The sequence below is a fragment of the Oryzias latipes genome, chromosome 22, assembly GCF_053564925.1.
Source record: "Oryzias latipes strain Hd-rR chromosome 22, Olatipes_Hd-rR_3.1".
Lineage (NCBI taxonomy): Eukaryota > Metazoa > Chordata > Actinopteri > Beloniformes > Adrianichthyidae > Oryzias > Oryzias latipes.
Window position 1 is genome coordinate 13638720 of NC_136258.1, and position 18320 is coordinate 13657039.

The window sequence follows — 18320 nt, forward strand, 5'->3', positions numbered from 1 at the left end:
CCACACTACCTTTTCTCTGGTGACATTTTCAACTATTTTGGGATTTGTGTTTCGTTTGATTATCGTTAAGGGCTCTTTTTTCTAAACTTGCAATGAACTCTGCTTTTGCCATTCGCTCTCTTTGTTTCATGTCAGCTATTTGCTCAACAGAATAGCTCATTAGGAAACTGTAAGCCGAAGGTGTTGGACTGCAGGCCTTCAGGGGTCAAAATCCAGCAGGTTTATCAGAAACCAGCCTTTTCTGCTGCCACTGACCTGGATCAGGTGTGTTTTGCTAATATATATATGATGCTCCATTTGCATGTAAAACATGTAGGGCATTGGCTCTCGAGGTCCGAAGTTTAGCAACACCTGTGCCCTAAGTAAACCGCACTAGGGTCGACTTAAAAATGGACTAAAATGCATATTTTAGGCAGACTAGAGTTTGTTTGGTTGGTTCACATCAGTGTTCTGAAGAGTTTTCTCAGAAGTCAAACAAAGTAGATTTTCCCAGTTAGAACTGAACTCTGGACCAATGACATTGTCGTCTTACCTTCAATGATTTAAAATGACTTACAAGTAACAAGCATAGTTTTTCTGTTAACTGACAAAAAGAAAGGCGTTTCACTTACATACCAGCTAAAGAATTGCTATTTAGCCAAGGCGATTTTTTAACATTTTGCAAAGCTGTGTTTTACTGAAACTTTTTATAATCTTCTAGGAGGGCAAATATCCTTCTACAGCCAAAACCAAGAAACTCTATAAAGAAAAGATTGTCACAATTTTCCTATTCACGAATGTATAAATAGTCTTCATATAATTCAATTTATTAACATCATCTTGAGTTTGTAAGAATGGACTACTTGTATAGGTTTTCTGTGCCAGAGAAAGAAAGTACGTCAGCAAGTAAAGTGAACAGTGTTTAGTATTATTAACCTAGGAGAAAAAAACAAACCTTCTCCAGAAGCAACAATATATATATTAATAGCATGCTTTTCTTTTGCAACATTAATATGCTTCATTTAGTTTCCACTCTGCAAAAATTAGCCAGACAACTTTTAGAGTTCATTTCAAATCATAATTTTCCCTTAGGAAACTCCAAGTTTACTAAATCAAAAACCAATTAATTCATCAATGTACAAGTATATATACAGAAGTTTTTTCAGACCTTCAGTAGCTGAGCACTAAAACTGAACTGCAGGTGCGCTCTGTTCATGCCAGAAAGAAGTTGAAAGAGAAGAAAGCGTGCGTGTTTTCTTTGGCTACATGCTCAAAAACAACACAGAGGAGTCTTTAAGGAAGCCCAGCTGAGGGTTCTGTTGCAGTACACAGTAGGAAAAAAAACCAATGTACCAGCCAAACAGATACCACATTGATGGGACTTTGTTTTCCTTTTCTTTATAAGTAATATCAAAACTGATGGAAAATATAGGGGGGGGGGGGGGGGGGGGGGGGGGAATAATCTACAGAATATGTAAAAAGTAAATTAGATAAATACTTCGAAAGATTTTCAGAATGTTTGGTAATTTGGAATTTAGTTGCAGCACATTTGTACTAAAGGTAAATAAGAAAAACACTTGTCATTTTAAACCATGACTATAATATCATATTTCAGCTCTGTAGGGCTTTTGTCTAAAATCCAATGTCTCTTTGTTGGACAAAATACAGAAAAGTCATTAAAGCAGTAGATTGCCTTTGTAAAAGTAGAAACTTGGTTACCTTGGTTGAGAATTAGTGCAAGAAACAAAAGTTGCCACTTTCCAAACTGTTTATCTTAGTTACATGTTTGCTTCCTTTTCTCATTGTATAGCTCTGAAATTAGGATTTACATACATAACAGTGCAAAGGACTGTATTATTATTGAACCAGACTGAGGCTGTAGTTTGGGAAGTCTGCAGATGACAATGTCAAGAGTAAGCAAAGTTTAAATGTATGGACTGTCTTTTGCTTCTCAGAGCTTTGTGGCCAACACACCTTTCTCCTAGAAAAACCTGAAATCCGGCTTTGTAATAAGACTTCATTGTAGTGCTTTTCTATCTTGATTAAGGCTTAAAACTCTTTACAGTCATAGTTCACTACACCCAATGACGACACAAACCCACATTCACAAACCTCTGCTACACAAGGCGCCAACCTATAACCACCAGCAATGTGAGGTTCAGTGTATTTTCAAATTGCCACATAAACCAGCAGGGCAGAAGTCGAACCTGCAACCTTCAGATCAAAGGTTAATGGCCTTACACTGTACCACAAGAAAGAACTTTGCAATGAAAAACTACAGAAAAGCAAGACAGGCAGATGTAATTTTCCAACTCATAAATATGTACATTCTTTACCCAGAAAACAATGCAAGGTAATTTAATTGTATTTAAATCATGTGTACTTATAAAGCATTGCAAACAAATACAACTGTGACCTCTGTAAAACATAAAATGATTTGTTCATCAAAATTAGTTATTATACAGAACAAAGAATTGCTCTACTTTCTACTTTTCAGATGCTCATGTTTTAGGCATTAAATAAATTATTGGAGTCAAACATTGGATTTGTTTATACCAAAAATATTTTGGTTGTTTTTTTTTAAAGGAAAATATTTTCCATTAGATTGGGCAGCAGCTATTCTGGGTTTTTCCGCACTAACAGCTAGTGACGTGCTTGTTACTGAATTACTACTGTGTGCCGGTGTCTGGTCTCACAGCCACAGCCCAAGCAAGAGATAAAATAATAAAATGGAAAACTTGCACAAGTGGTTAATAACAAAACCGCTGCCGAGGAAAGCAATTTTTTCAAATGACACAACATGGTGAAGTCATCCATTATCGTGAATCCAGAATGACATTCATAAGCTGTACAAATAAGGAGTTCATGAACAGAACCAGACTCAGTAAAGGGACTATCAAAACAACGAACCTGGTGTTCTGGATCATCATTGCCAGAGGATTTGTCTTTAACATCACAAATAAAAATATTCATTGCAGTGTGAGTTAATTGTGCTTAAATTGTCTTTTTTTTCTACCTGCTTGTGCTTTCCTTACACAAATACAGTATAGACATTAACACAACGATGGAGTTGCATGCAGCTCACCTAAACTTACAGGGACAACAAAGGGTTCAGTGTCTTTCCCATTTTGACATTTGACTGGAGTAAACACAACGCCGACTAACAAAAACACTCTACTTCCTGAGCCGTGTTGCCCTGTTACAAAGTATCATTTACACCAATATTCCGGAACTGAAAACATGCCTGTTTTTTTAATTCAACCAAACCATTTATATACCACTTTTCATTTAAGCATATTCAACACAAACAGCTACTTGTGTAACGAAATCCAAATAAACAATATAAAATCAGAAATTAAATCTTAATAAATAAACAAAATGCAATTTAAAAAAGAATTTAAAAACCTTAGTGTTGGGGGTAACTGATTAATTTACTTTAATTACTTTTGTCAGTAACAGAGGAACGTAACGAGTAACTGATGCATATGTACGTATGCACGCTGCACAGTTGGGGATATGTCAGAGTACAGATACGCCTATATTGCTGCATTCACATTGCTTAAATTCAAAGTCCAATAAGAGTAGAAGATGCTGCGAGTGTCAGACTCCCTTCCTCGAGGAGCTACAGGTGGGTAGCAGAGCACCTCCCCGATCTCAAAATGAAAAGGCTCTTTGATGTGTGTGTGTGTGTGTGTGTTTATATATATATATATATATATATATATATATATATATATATATATATATATATATACACACACATATATATATATATATATATATATTGGCGCAAACTCACTACCTGCATATGATCGGTCAATATGAGTTTGTGCCACTTACTGTAAATGACTTACTGATAATACATACTTTGTCGGCCATTAACTTACGTACATAATTGAGGAGGGCTTCCATGGGCTGCTTGTCACTGTGAAGTGTGAGTGCTAACCACTAAACCACCATGCAACCAATCATCAGTACATAAAACTGTAAAATTGTGTCAGAAATTCATGCAGTCTGGTTAAAAGAATGGAGGGAGCAACTGTGTCAAAGGCTGCAATGAGATCAAGTAAACCAGGACAGAGTTTTTTCTAGCCTGCATTATTCTTGAAGGCATTTATAACCGTGACCAGTGCCATCTCTGTACTATAAAGACTTTAAACCTGATTGGAAATTTTTCTAAAAATTAAGTTTTTATTAATATTTAATTTAGATTACAAAGTAATTATTCTTTTCATTCGAGTGAAATTATATAACACATTTGCGAAGAATACTAACATCCCACTCAAAAAAAAGCCAGAACTGTCAGATTTTTAAAGAGGTCATCGTTGGGCAATTTGGGGTTGGTCTTGAACAGCGAAAAAATGCCAGAAATCTTGAAATTCTTCTTAATAGAATTTTTAATACAATTCAAAAGCCAAGAAAAAGAATCAACAGATTCTTGTCCTGGATGACCTGGGCCCTCGGACAGAAAACTGTGCTGTTTGAAGAGAATTGCAGAAAACAAACCCCTTTGAAAAATACCGACAAAGCTCATCAGTTCAATGCCAAAAGAAAGACTTTCTTAATCAAAAACTGCAAAGAGAATGTCTACAAACAAAAAGTCCTACCAATCAATTACATTTCAATTGTTTGCTTTGTGTTTTCAAATAAGAAATTTGAAAATTAGAGGTGTCTATACACTTCTAGCATGTCTGTGTTAGTGGAAATCACATAAAATCAAAAATTGTAATACTTGTTTAACTGTTAATTGTACCAATCATTATTATGCATAGTTGATAAAGAGGATATGAATTTTCAGTTGGGATTTTCTGAATGTTTCAATTTATAGTTCCAATAATTTCATAGAGCTAGCATCAAATGTCCAGTATTGCTGTTTTTTGGGGGGGTCCATATCATCAAGTACAGATCTTGCAATCTTGGTATCCTAATTTCCATTCAGATGCAGTCTATATAAATGCTAAAAGTAAATATATTCCTGTGGAAGTGAATGACAAACTAACTGTACTACCATAATGTAAACTACGAGTCATTTTCATTTCAAAGTGCAAGTCAACGTATCTGAATTCAATGACCTTTTGAAATGGAACATTGGCATTTGACCCCAAAAGCTAAGCAAGCCAAAAGCTAAGCAAGCAGAATACCCAAAATGTCAACAAATTCCTATGTCAAGCAGTGCCAATATGATCTTAGGCTGCAAAGATAAAAGTTATTGTCAGATTAAAGCTTCACACAAAGGAAGAAGTTGAAATAACTGTAATTAACATGCAGAAAAACCCTCTTGAAAAACAGTTTAGCACTTCCAGGGAATCATTATAGTTAATGTAACAGTTTGGTGTTCACAACAGGTGAATTTCAAAAAGCATGTCACTGTTTTGAAGCTTTTAACACACTTCTTAGCGACAAGTAATTTTATTACTTTACTGTGACAAAGGCTGCATCATTGCCGCTCGATTTGCAGTCGCCGTCAAACTGTGTGACAGATTGGGGCCAGTGGGACTGCACACAGGGCGCAGCATGAAACAGTCATGGCTCGACGGCTGAAGCCTGACTTTATCCCAGTCTGAGACCACTTAGAGCACTGGCTAATCTCAATGACCAATCACTGAGCGGCCAGAAACTTTAACTCTGCCAGCTGAAAATGTAAAACTGTATCAAGAGATTGCAAGAATATCTTCTTGACTAAAGAAATAATGTATGTTATAAACAAGATAGCCATCGACCAACTTATGCCCATTTTCTCTCCATTAGAGTTTTATCTGAAGTAGGGTTGGGCGATGTCCCTTAATTTGGCCGTTGACGATGTTTGCTGTCAACCATCGGGATGGACGATGACATCGTCGGGGGGGGTTTACATTTTTCGTTCTTATATAACTGCTATTCGTTATTTTGCTTTTTTCATTTTATTTCCCAACTAATGGTTAATCCGCGATGATCCAGTATAAACTGAGGGAAGTGACTTTAACAGAAAAAGTAACAAACAAAATAGAAAAGAAGTAGTCCACTCCCGCACTTAGCGGAGTGGACCGCCGGAGTGCGGATTTACAGCTTTGTGTTTGATGGGAAGGGGGGGGGGGGTACATGAGCGGTATGTGTGAGAGATTTAAGACTGCGATCCGTCCCGCAGCTCTAGGGGTACTAGCTACCGAACTCAGAACCGGGTCTAAAAGTGTGTGTCTGAGCACAGCACGGATCGTCAGCAGACAGAGGTTTGAGCATCAAAGCAGAAATGTCGCTCAGTCCTTAGAAAACATTCAAGCAATCACGTGGATTTGTGTTTCCAGTCGTGTCCCGACTAAATAAAGGCTGATGTTATTCACAGGATGCAGCGCCACCCAAAGCTAATGTTGTTAGCCCGTGTTAGCATACTGCTAATCCTGGCTTCGTTCAGAAAAATCACTGACCACACGGATTAAAATTCAAATGATGAGCGAACAGGTGTTTCATAATAACCGTAACATCATTAAAAGCACGTTTAGAAGATCATCTCGTATATTACCGAGCTGACATGTCAATATATATAGCCGCTCGGCGCTGTTATCGTTTTGTATCGAATTGTTACCTTCAATAAAGTTTGGAAAAAAAGCCGCTCGGCGGAAGTTGTATCCCCTTCCGGTTTTCAAACTGCGCATGTGCGAATACTGCGCATGTGCGAATGATTTAGTCCGACCGAAATTGTGACCTTAGTGAACGTTTTTATATTCTGAAAACATTTTTCTGGGCCCATCTACACGGTTGGATTCTAATCCGACCATTGATCCGATCAAGATATTTTGTACATGTAACCGCGGCTTATGGTGTCGACGCGCAACGTGGCGGGGGCGTGGCATCACGATGGTGGTCTCTCCATCGGGATGTCAGTCACCCATCACGATGGACGATGATATCGTCCATCGGCACAACCCTAATCTGAAGAGAAATAAATTATTCCACAGGCCTAAGATAAGTGCTTTAATTTCTATATTATGAACTTTACTTATAAGTAGTGGTATACTGGACACTCAGGGTAAACTGAAACTACATAAACTACATAAAATATCATATTATATAGCTTTGATATAAACCACTGATAATATGTAGTCAGGGTAAACCACAGATCTTGGTGGGGCTGTGTCACTACAACAGCCAGACAAGAAAACAGTGAAACTGGACAAACTGGTTTTCCACCGTGTTGTATGAAATCAGGCAAACATGCACTGCAGGGCGTAAGGCTAAAGTGTTTCTCTTTCTATGGTTTTTCTGGCAGGCTCAGAGGCAGTAATAATTTAAAAACTCAACACCTCGTGATTCTGTCATTTGTAACGTTTGAACTCTGCAAAAACTATAAAACGCATGACAAGAAGACTGCCTTGGACTAAAAAGCAGAAACCCAGCAGAGAAAACAATCCTGAATGTACTCTGGTATGAATGCACTTAAGGCCTTTAAATCCTTTAAAAGCGTTCAATCATTATAAGGTGTGGTGATCTAGCATCAGTATTACCAACCGTACGGTGTATAAGTTGCTTCTGTTTTCCACAGCCTCATTTGTGATTCTAATGGCAGTATAAGTGAAGCATAGTACTTCTTTGTGCAAAAAATAAGAATAAAATAAGACTTCTTCTGAAAATATCACTGGTTTGGAGGTCATAAACAGAAGAAAAAAGGATGGACAAAGAGTAAGACATAGAATATATTCTTTTTTCCTTACTATCTGAAGCTGTGATAACGTAATGCCCTCTGATTATTCAGTGGTCTTTTCTGGCTTAGAACACACCAGCCTCTTATCATCTAATAGCTTTGACTTGAAAAGAGGGAAAACCACAAGTCGAGTTTACTTCAGCTATATAGAGGACCTTCTGAAGGGCCCCTGTATTAGAATGGTAATTGTTTCCCTCGGTGCTACAGTGCTACTTTCAGTTGACCCTGACCAAGAAGGTAAAAGAAAGGTAAGCATCTGTGACATTATGGTCTTTGTTCCTTATAAAAAAAAAAGTAACTAAAGAGCTTCCCTTCACAAAGAGAGAGCAACACCGGACGCAAACTCTAAAGACCACAAGCACCCTTTACTGTTATCATTAGAAACACCTCCAACACTTGTACTGTTGTTCCCACGCAATTCAGCAGCAGATATCACCAAGCATGTTTACACCAACTGAAGAGGCCAAGAGTAAACGAACAATAAACACTTGGGATATAACCTTATCTCTGTAGTTTGTAAAAGTGATGGAGATTGTCGTCTTTCATAACAAAGACTTTCCCTACAATACTATCTCCAATGACTACAACTGCATCGCAGTTTGAGCTTTGACCTTAGGCCAACAGCGATTGTAAAAAAGAAAAATATAGCCCTATGACTTCACAAGCTTTCCCTTCAGAGTAAGAGGGCATTCAAACCACTGCACGTACTGACCTGGGATCCTCGTCTGAAGCTTTATTTTTTTAACAGAGTCATTGGAAATGCCCTCTGTGCAAACAGTAAATGATCAGGTGGTTTGCTGGGCTCTAGTAATTAACAACCTTAGCCAAATGCAGCCAGGCATGACCGGCAAATTAACATGCAGCAGCTTTCACACTATCCCACAGATCTGCTCAGTGAACAGAAAACCAATACAGGGTCACTCTGAAAATAGCCAGAGCCACCGATTGCCCATCCAAGTACAATTCCATCATTAAACGTCTCTAATCTACACACCAGTTCAACATACTTTTTGACAGCTTATTCAGTACCCAATACAACACAGGGTTGTAGTTGGAATAGTGTTGAAACAGGGCTACACACAGCAGCCACCTACTCTAGTTTGTCTACAAACTTGACTACACAGTCTACAAATTAATAATTCTTACAGCTAAAATGTTATTTTTAAATATATTTTCCAGCTTAATTGCTAAATCACCTGCTAAGAGCTGACTTTTGCCATTACGTTAAATAAAAAGTGAAATTATAAAATGCTGTTTTATTTCATATGTTTTATTTATCTGCCAATCCAACTCCAAAAATGTTAAAAAAAACAGGGGGTCCTGTCCCGTCCTCCAAACCACCTCTTCTCTCTCATCACTGTTTCCTGCTCACACAGGAATAACTATGATGAAGAGGAAATCCTTCTTCAGCTAAAAGGCAGCGCTGTGAAATCTGGAGGTTTGGAGGATACCAACATGCTGGCTCTGCTATCAGCTTCTGGACAAACACACAGGCCTTATCTGCAGCTGCACATGAGGGGAAGAAAAACACACGAGGAGCACTTTGCTGACCTCCACCTTACACTTGTACAAGTCGTGACACTGAAGAAGCCAGATGTATTTATATAAACAATTTTTATGTCCATAAAAAAAAAAATGTGGGCCAAGGACGATAATCAATGTTGACAATGAGAATGTGGAAAAAAGTAAGTTTAAAGGTTAAAGATCTTCAAGAAGAATTCGTACTTTTTTGGAAGTAGAAAGAACAAAATTATATAAATTGTGTGTAGTATTTTATTTTCATGCTGACTATTCAACTATAATGCCAAGAAAATAACATTATTTTCTCCTATTTTTAATTATTTTAATTGAATAACCAGTACTTTCATCTCCACTTGCATATATATTTCTGAATTATCAGGCTAAATAAACAGAATACATAAATTAAATTATACCTTTACTATTTCAATATTGAAAACATTGTCCTATTTTAATTTATTTTGAAAGGATGTTACTGTCTCATAGTATTGTCTTCAAGTATAGTCCAGTTCATGAGGTCTTTAAAGAACAATACATTGCATTGGTATTATTATTATACATCATCGACAGCCCTTCACAACACAAACCTAGCACACACTTTCTAAATTGCACAGTTCATCTCTGCTCTTTTAATGTTTTGTCAGCAATAAAGTTTAAAAGTGCAGATTTAAGCTTTACCAATACAGGGCAGGTGTAATTATTTCGATGGAAACAGTCTGGCAGGATTTCTAAGCAGATCATAACAAAATATTGTCATTGACTGATTGCTCTGCATGAAATCAAGGTTAGGAGAACAGCTAGTTATTATATTGTGGACATAAAATACACACTTCCTTTTTCGATAAGAAGCAAAAGACAGCATGCTAAAATTTCATCAAGTGTTGACGATTTGTAATAGGGACAGGGCAAATTCCACATTTCATTTCAACCAATAAGAAAGAATCTTGATTAAATATTCCTGTTTTAAAGCCACTTTGCAATTAAGGAATTCAATTTAAACATGGGTATTTGTATGCATCTTCCTGAAATAATACCGAGCATCAGTTAGCTATATCTATTGGTTGGCTAGTTAGCAGCCGGATGGCTAGCTTCCCTTTAATAGCATCCTTACAAGCCTAAATGGTCTGATTGTATTGTTAATAAATTATTAGGCACCTGATATAAGTAAAAATTACTTTAAAGAGTGAAGGTTGTTTTATTGTAATGAGAGAGATGCATGATATTCGTCAACTAGGTGAAATGACTGACTCAGCCAGCTAACCTGACGCCTTGTTTGACGTTGGCTGTCGGCTAGTTAGCTAGCTAGCTGTATGGCTTAGCCGCAACGGCGCAGCATCCCATTCCCAGCGACAATTCACCTACCTATCAGTGCCCGTAGGTGTTTGAGTCGGGTCAGAACATCCTTCTTTTGGTCCAGAACTTTCTGTGTAGACTTCTTGACGTCTCCATGCCCCCTTCGAGTGAACATTCCGCTCCCAGATTCAACCGTGGAAACAGAAACACCTGTGTTTCACCATACAGCGAACCTCCAGCCAGCGTGACTGTCACTTTCCTCTCCACCTCTCTGTGCTGGCTTTGGTAAACATTCACCCGGCAGCCGCTGCTGATTTTTTTTTCTCATTATGAAAGTGGGTGTGTAAATACGGAAGCGCAATTTGACAGAAAGCATAGGTTACATCTAACTCGCTAATTATACAGTAAAGATACGTTTTACGTTTTTACTGATAATTTCTTTTGTCATTATTGTTTATGTTGTATTTGTCTAATTATCCCAGGCAGTGTCTGCTTTTTCCTAATTTGGATCGTGTTTTTTTTTAGGTTCCAGACTTAATAAATACAAATCTGATATAAAATTGGGTTTTAAAGAAGTGTATTGTAAAAGTTTAAAAAATAAATTGTTTTAAGGGGTTTGACTTTAACCCGAAAAGGAAAAATATTGACCGTCCTTATAGCTCAAATGCGCCCTCTGGTGTATGCGTTTATTACTGCTAAGCATGATAAACTGATACAATGATGGAATAGCAAAAAAAAAAAAAAAAAAGAAAACAATGAAGCTGGAATATTAACTAACATTTTACGACTCATCTAATTGGCTTCCTTTGTCTATTTTGTTTGTTATTTATATATTTTAGTAGATAATCCTAAGGAGATGACTTCTTTGTTGGAAATTTATATTTTTTGCAACATAATTATATTGCTAATTTTATATTTCTTTTTTTCATGAGATCTAATAAAGCATAGATCGGTGAAACACATTAGATGCATCACTCCACAAACAAGGTCAAACCTGCTTGTGGTCTTATAGCAGAATTGAATGGGTTGTAACATCAACACAAAAAATCTAACAAAACACATTTCCATTTATTAACAAATTTTAATGTTTTTCCCAACTTGTTTAAACGTTGCAATTGAACATCTCAGAAGTTGTAATGAAAATGATGTTGTATGTTCTGTGAATAGTAATGGCAATATAAGATTAATATTTCCATAATTTGTGGAAAATGGTAAATTCTTTATTAGAAGGCGCTTCACAGTCACAGTCCCATTCACACACGCACCCTCTCATGGTGGCTCTGCTGCTAAACACCAAGCACCACTAAGCACCAACCTATGACCCACATGAATAATGTGGGGTTCAGTGTCTTGCTCAAGGACACTTTGACACACGAGCGCATGGAACTGGAACCAAACCTGCGATCTTCCAACCGGAGGTTGACCGCTCTACCTCTGCACCAATTAATCATGAACAAAAACTTTAAAAAAAAAATCACAAACCTGTTTGCATCTGTTGTTTAAAATAAAATAAAGTAAAAAGATGAACATTAGTATCATTTTAATGACATTAAAATATAAGAGGGCTTTTGAAGACCAAAGTGCTTTATTTTGATTAAATACTTAAAGAACTTACTGGGAATGAAAACACCAATTAAAATCAAGACATTAAATTAGGCAGACAATTTGTTCACAAACTCGCCCAAATCATGGCATAAATGGCTGAATCAAACAAAAAGAACTAGAATGAGAGAGATAAGACACCAAGTAAAGCATTAGATCAGCTGAAACACTATTTAAATTCAGGTTAAAGACCCACCTGTTCTAAGCTGCATTTGATTAGTTTGTCTTTAAAGGTTTACATCTGCGCTGTTTATCTATTCTTGATTGAAATTCAGCTCTTTTTGACGTATTTTTATGATCACCCTTAATATAATTATATACTTTTGGCTGTTTCTTAGAATGTTTTATGTAAAGCACTTGAAATGTGCTATACGAATAAACTTGCCTTGCCTTAATACTCCTCAGTATAAAAGTAGAAGCACAGTGATGTAAAGATAAAAGCAAAGACACCAGAATCTGGCATAAGGAGCAAACAATGAAGTCTGTACAGCAGAAATCATTGCTGACCATAAAAGAAAGGAAAAGTTGGGTCCCAGGTGCCCAAAAACCATAGAAATATCTAATATCGTGTGAACTCACCATCTACAGTGAAATATGTTGCTTCTTTGCTTCTTCCAGCAAAGGAAACCTGCAGCATTTGGAAACCAAGTAACAGTCACAGTTCACAGAAAAGGACAGAAATGTCACACTACCTGTGAAAGTTAAAGTCTTCAACTTGATATTGATTCCAAGAAAATTAAAAAAAAAAAAGCCACTGCAGGATGGTTTCAAAAAGCACAGTTGTCTAAATTGACCCTCAGAAAATCTCTACAAGAATTTAAAGGTTTAGGACTGTGTTTCATTATTAAAGCTTTTTCTGTCATCTGCTTTTGAACAGGGGTTACATCTTTACATTTAGTACATGAGGCAAATATATGGACTTCAATATAGTTTTTAAAACAGAATGTATAACGCACAAAACCCCTAAGGTGCAAAGCAAAGGGTTGGTGACTTGATGATAGCACTTGCAAAATAACAATTAATTGCATAACAATTAATTTTTTTACATGAAGAGAAACATTTCTGCGAAAACTTCTAGCGCACCTCCTTTCAATTCATTTGAAATTTATTAAATAATAACTATGATAAATATCACAATTTTTTGTTTTTTTTGTTTTTGGTTTGCTTTTGAACTTCACCTATTTTTATTGTGAGACTTTAAGTAATGTCTCCAAAGCTGGTGAATGACTTTAAATCCTAAATATTTCCTTTGTTTACCTGTCATACAAACAAAATTATGTGGACTGTGTCCCCTTGACCCTTTCTAAATAAGTGTGTGTAATCTAAAGATAATATTGTTTTTTAGACGTTTGGTTTGATCCTTCATTCCTTTGGTTGTTTTGAACCCAGACTCTGAAAAGATTTGGAGCCTGTTGTTAAAAAGGGATTGACCTAAATTGGTGAAATGGCCCCTCAAGCAAATTTTAAGATTTGGTATAAAAAGTATTGAAAAGGTGTCAGGAAATATGTTGGCTTTTGCCAACATATTTCTATATAATGTGAATCTACTCTTTGTTGATTCACATATTCAGTAGAGTAATACAAATAAAACAGCAAGAACAGCAATAGACAGGTTGGACATTGAACTATATCTGAGTCCTTTATGTAACTTCTCTCCAAGTTGGACTAAATAATTACAATTACCTAAATGTAGTTGTAATGAAGCAGTAGATAATTGACCTACTGTGTCCATGTTCCAGATTAACAACCTGATGGCAATCAGAAACAGTGGGGATAGGCTCCAGCAGGACACGATGTTCCCAGGTGGGCTGAAATGTATGAAATAATTCAGTCTAGATCTTATTAAGACAAACATCAACCATGTAAACACTGGTGTGTATGTGTTTAACTTACTATTAAACTATTTACTCTTAAACTATGAACATTTAGCTCATTTTTTTCTTCTTTTTTTTATATATTTTTTTACTTTTTTCACAAACAGGTATTAGTAGTGAAGGTCTAACCTTTAAGAGATTTCTTTTAATGGCTGAGAGTTAAGAGTAACTGTAAGTTTTCTTGTAACTATGACTCATAGGACATGTGGGTGAAACAGAGTCATTCTAAAACTAATTATTTGCTGTCAAAAGTAAAAAAAATCTTTATCGTAAAAGAAAAAAAAAGCTGTAAAATGAAAATATTTATCACAAGCATCTTTGGTTTGTAGATTCATAACTAGTGGTGTTAAAACACAGTGAAGCAAAAAATAGAGACATACATATTAAGAATGACAATTTAGTGTTTGCCGTGAGCTAAATAAAGATTCACAGTAAGTGTAGTGTCTGTAAAGCTGCACTCATTTGCATAATAGCTCTATCAACTCAAAAATGCTGGATCTTCTCAGAGTCATTTGAATGCCTGAATGCACCAGTTACTTGAACAAAGTCATGAATAAATAAGATAACTTGACTTACAGGTTAAAACTTCTTTTTATATTATCATTCTGATTTTATTAGAGAAAATCCAGCTTTGTTTTGCACGAGGTAAACATTAACTTTGAAGATAAGGCGTCTTTTTGTACGTTTTTCAACATTTTCAAGATATAGTAAGGTTTAAAACTGCTTAACAATCTTAACAATGAAATTCAAAAGAAAGTCTTTGAATTGTATTTAGATATTATCATCTTAATCTAACCCAAAATAGAATTCAAACTACAAGTGAAATATACTAATGTTGCAAAGCTATGGAATTTTTTTATTCCTTGAATTGTCATTCTGAATTTTTTAAAACCTTTGCATTTTTTCTGAATTTTTAAAACCTTCGCATTTTCTTTCTGATTTTTTTGAAGCCTTGATCAGAATAAAAATGCAAATAAATTCAGAATGAAAATTTTAGGTTTAAAAAAATTCAGAATCTGATGGAACAGAAAAACTTCCATACAAAGCTAATAGAAATAATTTGCTATCTGCGTCACTCTGCTCCTGTTATATATCATCCTCTGAAACACTAATATTTCATTTAAATAGTCTGCAGAGCAGATTCCTAATTTATTACTCCCTCACAGATGCAGAAGAGCGACTGTCAACCACAAGATGGCGCATGGAACATTAAATTTGGAAAGACATCCTATTTTTGCACAATGGTTCATTGCTTGTCCTCAAATAAAGCACAGTTTTTGCAGGAAAAGTAGTTTTTTTTTTTTTTTGCTTTTATGTGAGAACAGTTATAAAGGTTTTTGCAGAAAGCTGTGTAGAAACAAGTTCTATTCACGAAAACAATAGTATTTTGTTTCATCTTCCACCCCCACATGTTTCGCTGTGACCCTGTTGTTAGGCTGTTTGTGTCCGTCTTTCAAAGTTTTCCACCGTGAATGTCTCAAATGATTGGAGCGGGAACAGAGGGGTGTGAGAGCAGAGGCCAAAGAGGAGGCGTAGGAAAAAGAAAAAAAGAAAGAAACATAAAATCAGCCTTTGCCCTGCAGTTTGGTATGACACTCATTATCTGAAGTGGGCCATTCTGAGAAAGCAGGAGGTTGCCTGTTACAACAGATGCTGATTACACAAAACAGGGTTGTTTGGAAGGATGTGTGAACAAAAAACAAGCTTCACACGAACATGCAGAGTTGCTGCTGGTGCTCCGTCATCAGTCCTAATTGATTGTAATTACTGTTCCTTTTTGGCAAACCTTGAAGTGCAAGTCATTGTTCATTAATTATCTAAGATGGCATGGACCTATGATAATCTTTTATCATTAAAAATAGCATTTTTGTTCCCTCTAGTTTTGCATCTGGGATTATTTTAACCCACCTCGATTGAAAAAGTAGTTTTTATGAATTGTTCTGAAGAAACAAATCAGTTTAAGCAATCAAAAGCAGTTTTAAAAGATGTTTAGAAATACATAAATGTTGTTTTCCTGTTGCTGCAAGCTGCATAAGCCTGCTAAGAGTTGCTTAGAATGACCAAATGGTGGCACTATAGGCTCACAAATAACATCATCACAGCCAGACTGTCAAACTGATTCCAATCCAAGGTTTGAAAAGCACTTGTCTTCTCTAAATTGTTCTTATAAAGAGCTTGGAAATACTTGACTTTCCTCCTTATGTGGTTACAGACTTCCTTTTTGAACAATTAAGTGCCATTAAAAGCTAATGTACTCTGTTAAACCGAATTAAGGTTTGAGGATGGACACTGGCACAGATGCAAATCCACATATTTCTGATCCGAGGGTTCCCTTGTCTTTTTTTTTTTTTTTGTGGTGCTTTTCTCTTTCTAAATCTTAATGGAGCAGCTTAGGAGAAGTTTTCAATCAAAGGGTAAAACCTCCAGAAAATGTTGATATAGTACCTTAACAAGCTGCTTCAGGAAGTAAGTGATGAAGCAAAAGCCTCTGGATGCCACTGTTCTACAAGAAAAAGTTTAGCCTTTATTTTTTTGTTGTAAAATTAATGAAACCCTTTAAATGTTCTAATTTGAATTATATTATAGAACATTTCAGAGTGACGTAGTTTGTATGATCACTACATAATTGTAAATTGTGCTTTATAGAAAGAAGACACAAATAAAGACCTGCACCCCCACCAGGGGTCGTCACAAAACATCTAGCTGCCATTCTTTTTGCAAGAACAATTATAGTTAAACAACTATATCTCTGTTCCTCCTATTGTTTTAACTTTTGTTAGGAAAATATAGATGTTCCTAAAACAAAACCACAACCTTTTTTTTTTGCTTTGAAGAAGAACAAATACAAAAATGAATTACAGATTTAGGCAACTTCTAAGTGGCTGTAATAGACACTGTAGTTTTGAGCGCACCACCATAGGGGTTAATAAGGGGGCAATCTGAGGTAATTAAAACAAGAGCATTATAAGGCAGCAGTTTCACATAAAGTACTTGTGGCAACATACCCCATACTTAATTAAAACTCTTTGCTGACAGCATTTTGTATCTTCTCAGGTAATCTTCTGTGAAATTAATAAGGAGGGAGAATTAAATGACTAATGTGGGCAAAGATTCTTTTTTTTTTTCTCTCTCCTGCTGTATGCATGACAGGGGTCTCTATCAGGAATACGTGATCCTTATTGCGCAGAGAAATATTTCTTCAGATTCTCTCCGTAATCTGATTGCAATTTTACTTGTGGTGTGACACTGCAGAGGCAAGCCGGGGGGAAGTTTAATTGAAATATCTGTGCTTTTAATTGGATTCTGTTAAGATGTGAAATTACTTCCAGAATTGCAGTCTTGTACCTTTAAATGCCGATACAGAATGGTTTCCAACAGCAATCGGTTAGAAGCTGAAATAATGCTTCTATTGAGCGGTGTATCTCTGTGCTGAGGCAAAGGCACAATTGTGCATTTAAACACTAACTGTTCCATCTCTCATTTCAATGAGCAGCATTTATCTGTAATAATGAATTGTTGTTTGAAACAGGGGCAGTTCTTGAGAGACAATGAAACATATTAAAAGCTCGAGTAAGAAGTCTTGATTCAGAAGCTGTAATAGGATTGTTGATCATGATACAGCATTTACACCCACAGACGTCAATCACTAACAATACGACGGCTGGCAAGTGTGAACCCACCATTCATGATATCATATTTGGGCCGAAGGTGTTCTCCTCACACTCTGACACGTTCAGGTAATGTGTGGGCCCCAGACAGCAACGCTTTCTTTACCTCCTTAAGGGTTGTGCTCTCCCAACCTCCCACACTGAGATTTGTGGATTTTTCCCATTCTTCAGCTTGTGTCACCCTGCTGTGGCTGTGTGCAAAACATCCCTGCTCACCCACTGCTGCCTCCTCCACCTACATCCATGACCCCTTCTGATAAGCTTGGAGTTCATCCCTTTCGCTGATTAGTTTGCTGGCAAAATGAATGCCTGTGTCTACAGCCCCGAGTCACCCGAGCTGGCTCTACCTGTGTGTGGTTGGATCAGCAGGTGGCTGGCACCGTGTGCAGTGTGATACCGAAACCATTATTTATACATAGCAGTTATCTGCATGCTCAAAAGCAAGCTACTTCAGCTCTGCAAGAGAGATTTTCATGGGAATACAAAAACATTTTCATATTTCCAAAAGCTATAATTTCATGTTTTTTCTCTTTATATTAAAGGTGCTGTGCTGGAATGATGACGAAACCTTTTGGGTAAGGAGCTGGTGCCTGCGAGGCCATTAGTAAGTTCCCTGCCCAAACCGTTTCCTCTTTAGTATACTGTGTGTGTGCTTTGCGTGTTTACTGTGTCACCGCTAGCCCAAGCTTGGAGCCACAGGAGTGTGAAATA

The 18320-nt window shown here is 36.5% G+C and overlaps 1 protein-coding gene across 11 annotated transcripts in view; it reads right to left on the reverse strand.

The window, feature by feature from the left end:
- Positions 1-11117, reverse strand: part of ralgapa2 (Ral GTPase activating protein catalytic subunit alpha 2) — a 114010-nt gene extending 102893 nt beyond the window's left edge. For all 11 annotated transcript variants that reach the window (XM_078940710.1, XM_078940706.1, XM_078940709.1 and 8 more), the window contains exon 1: positions 10535-11117. In XM_078940710.1, the coding sequence (XP_078796836.1) occupies positions 10535-10640 (106 nt within the window). In that variant the 5' untranslated portion in view covers positions 10641-11117. The remainder of the gene's footprint in view (positions 1-10534) is intronic.
- Between the last annotated feature and the right edge of the window lie 7203 nt (positions 11118-18320).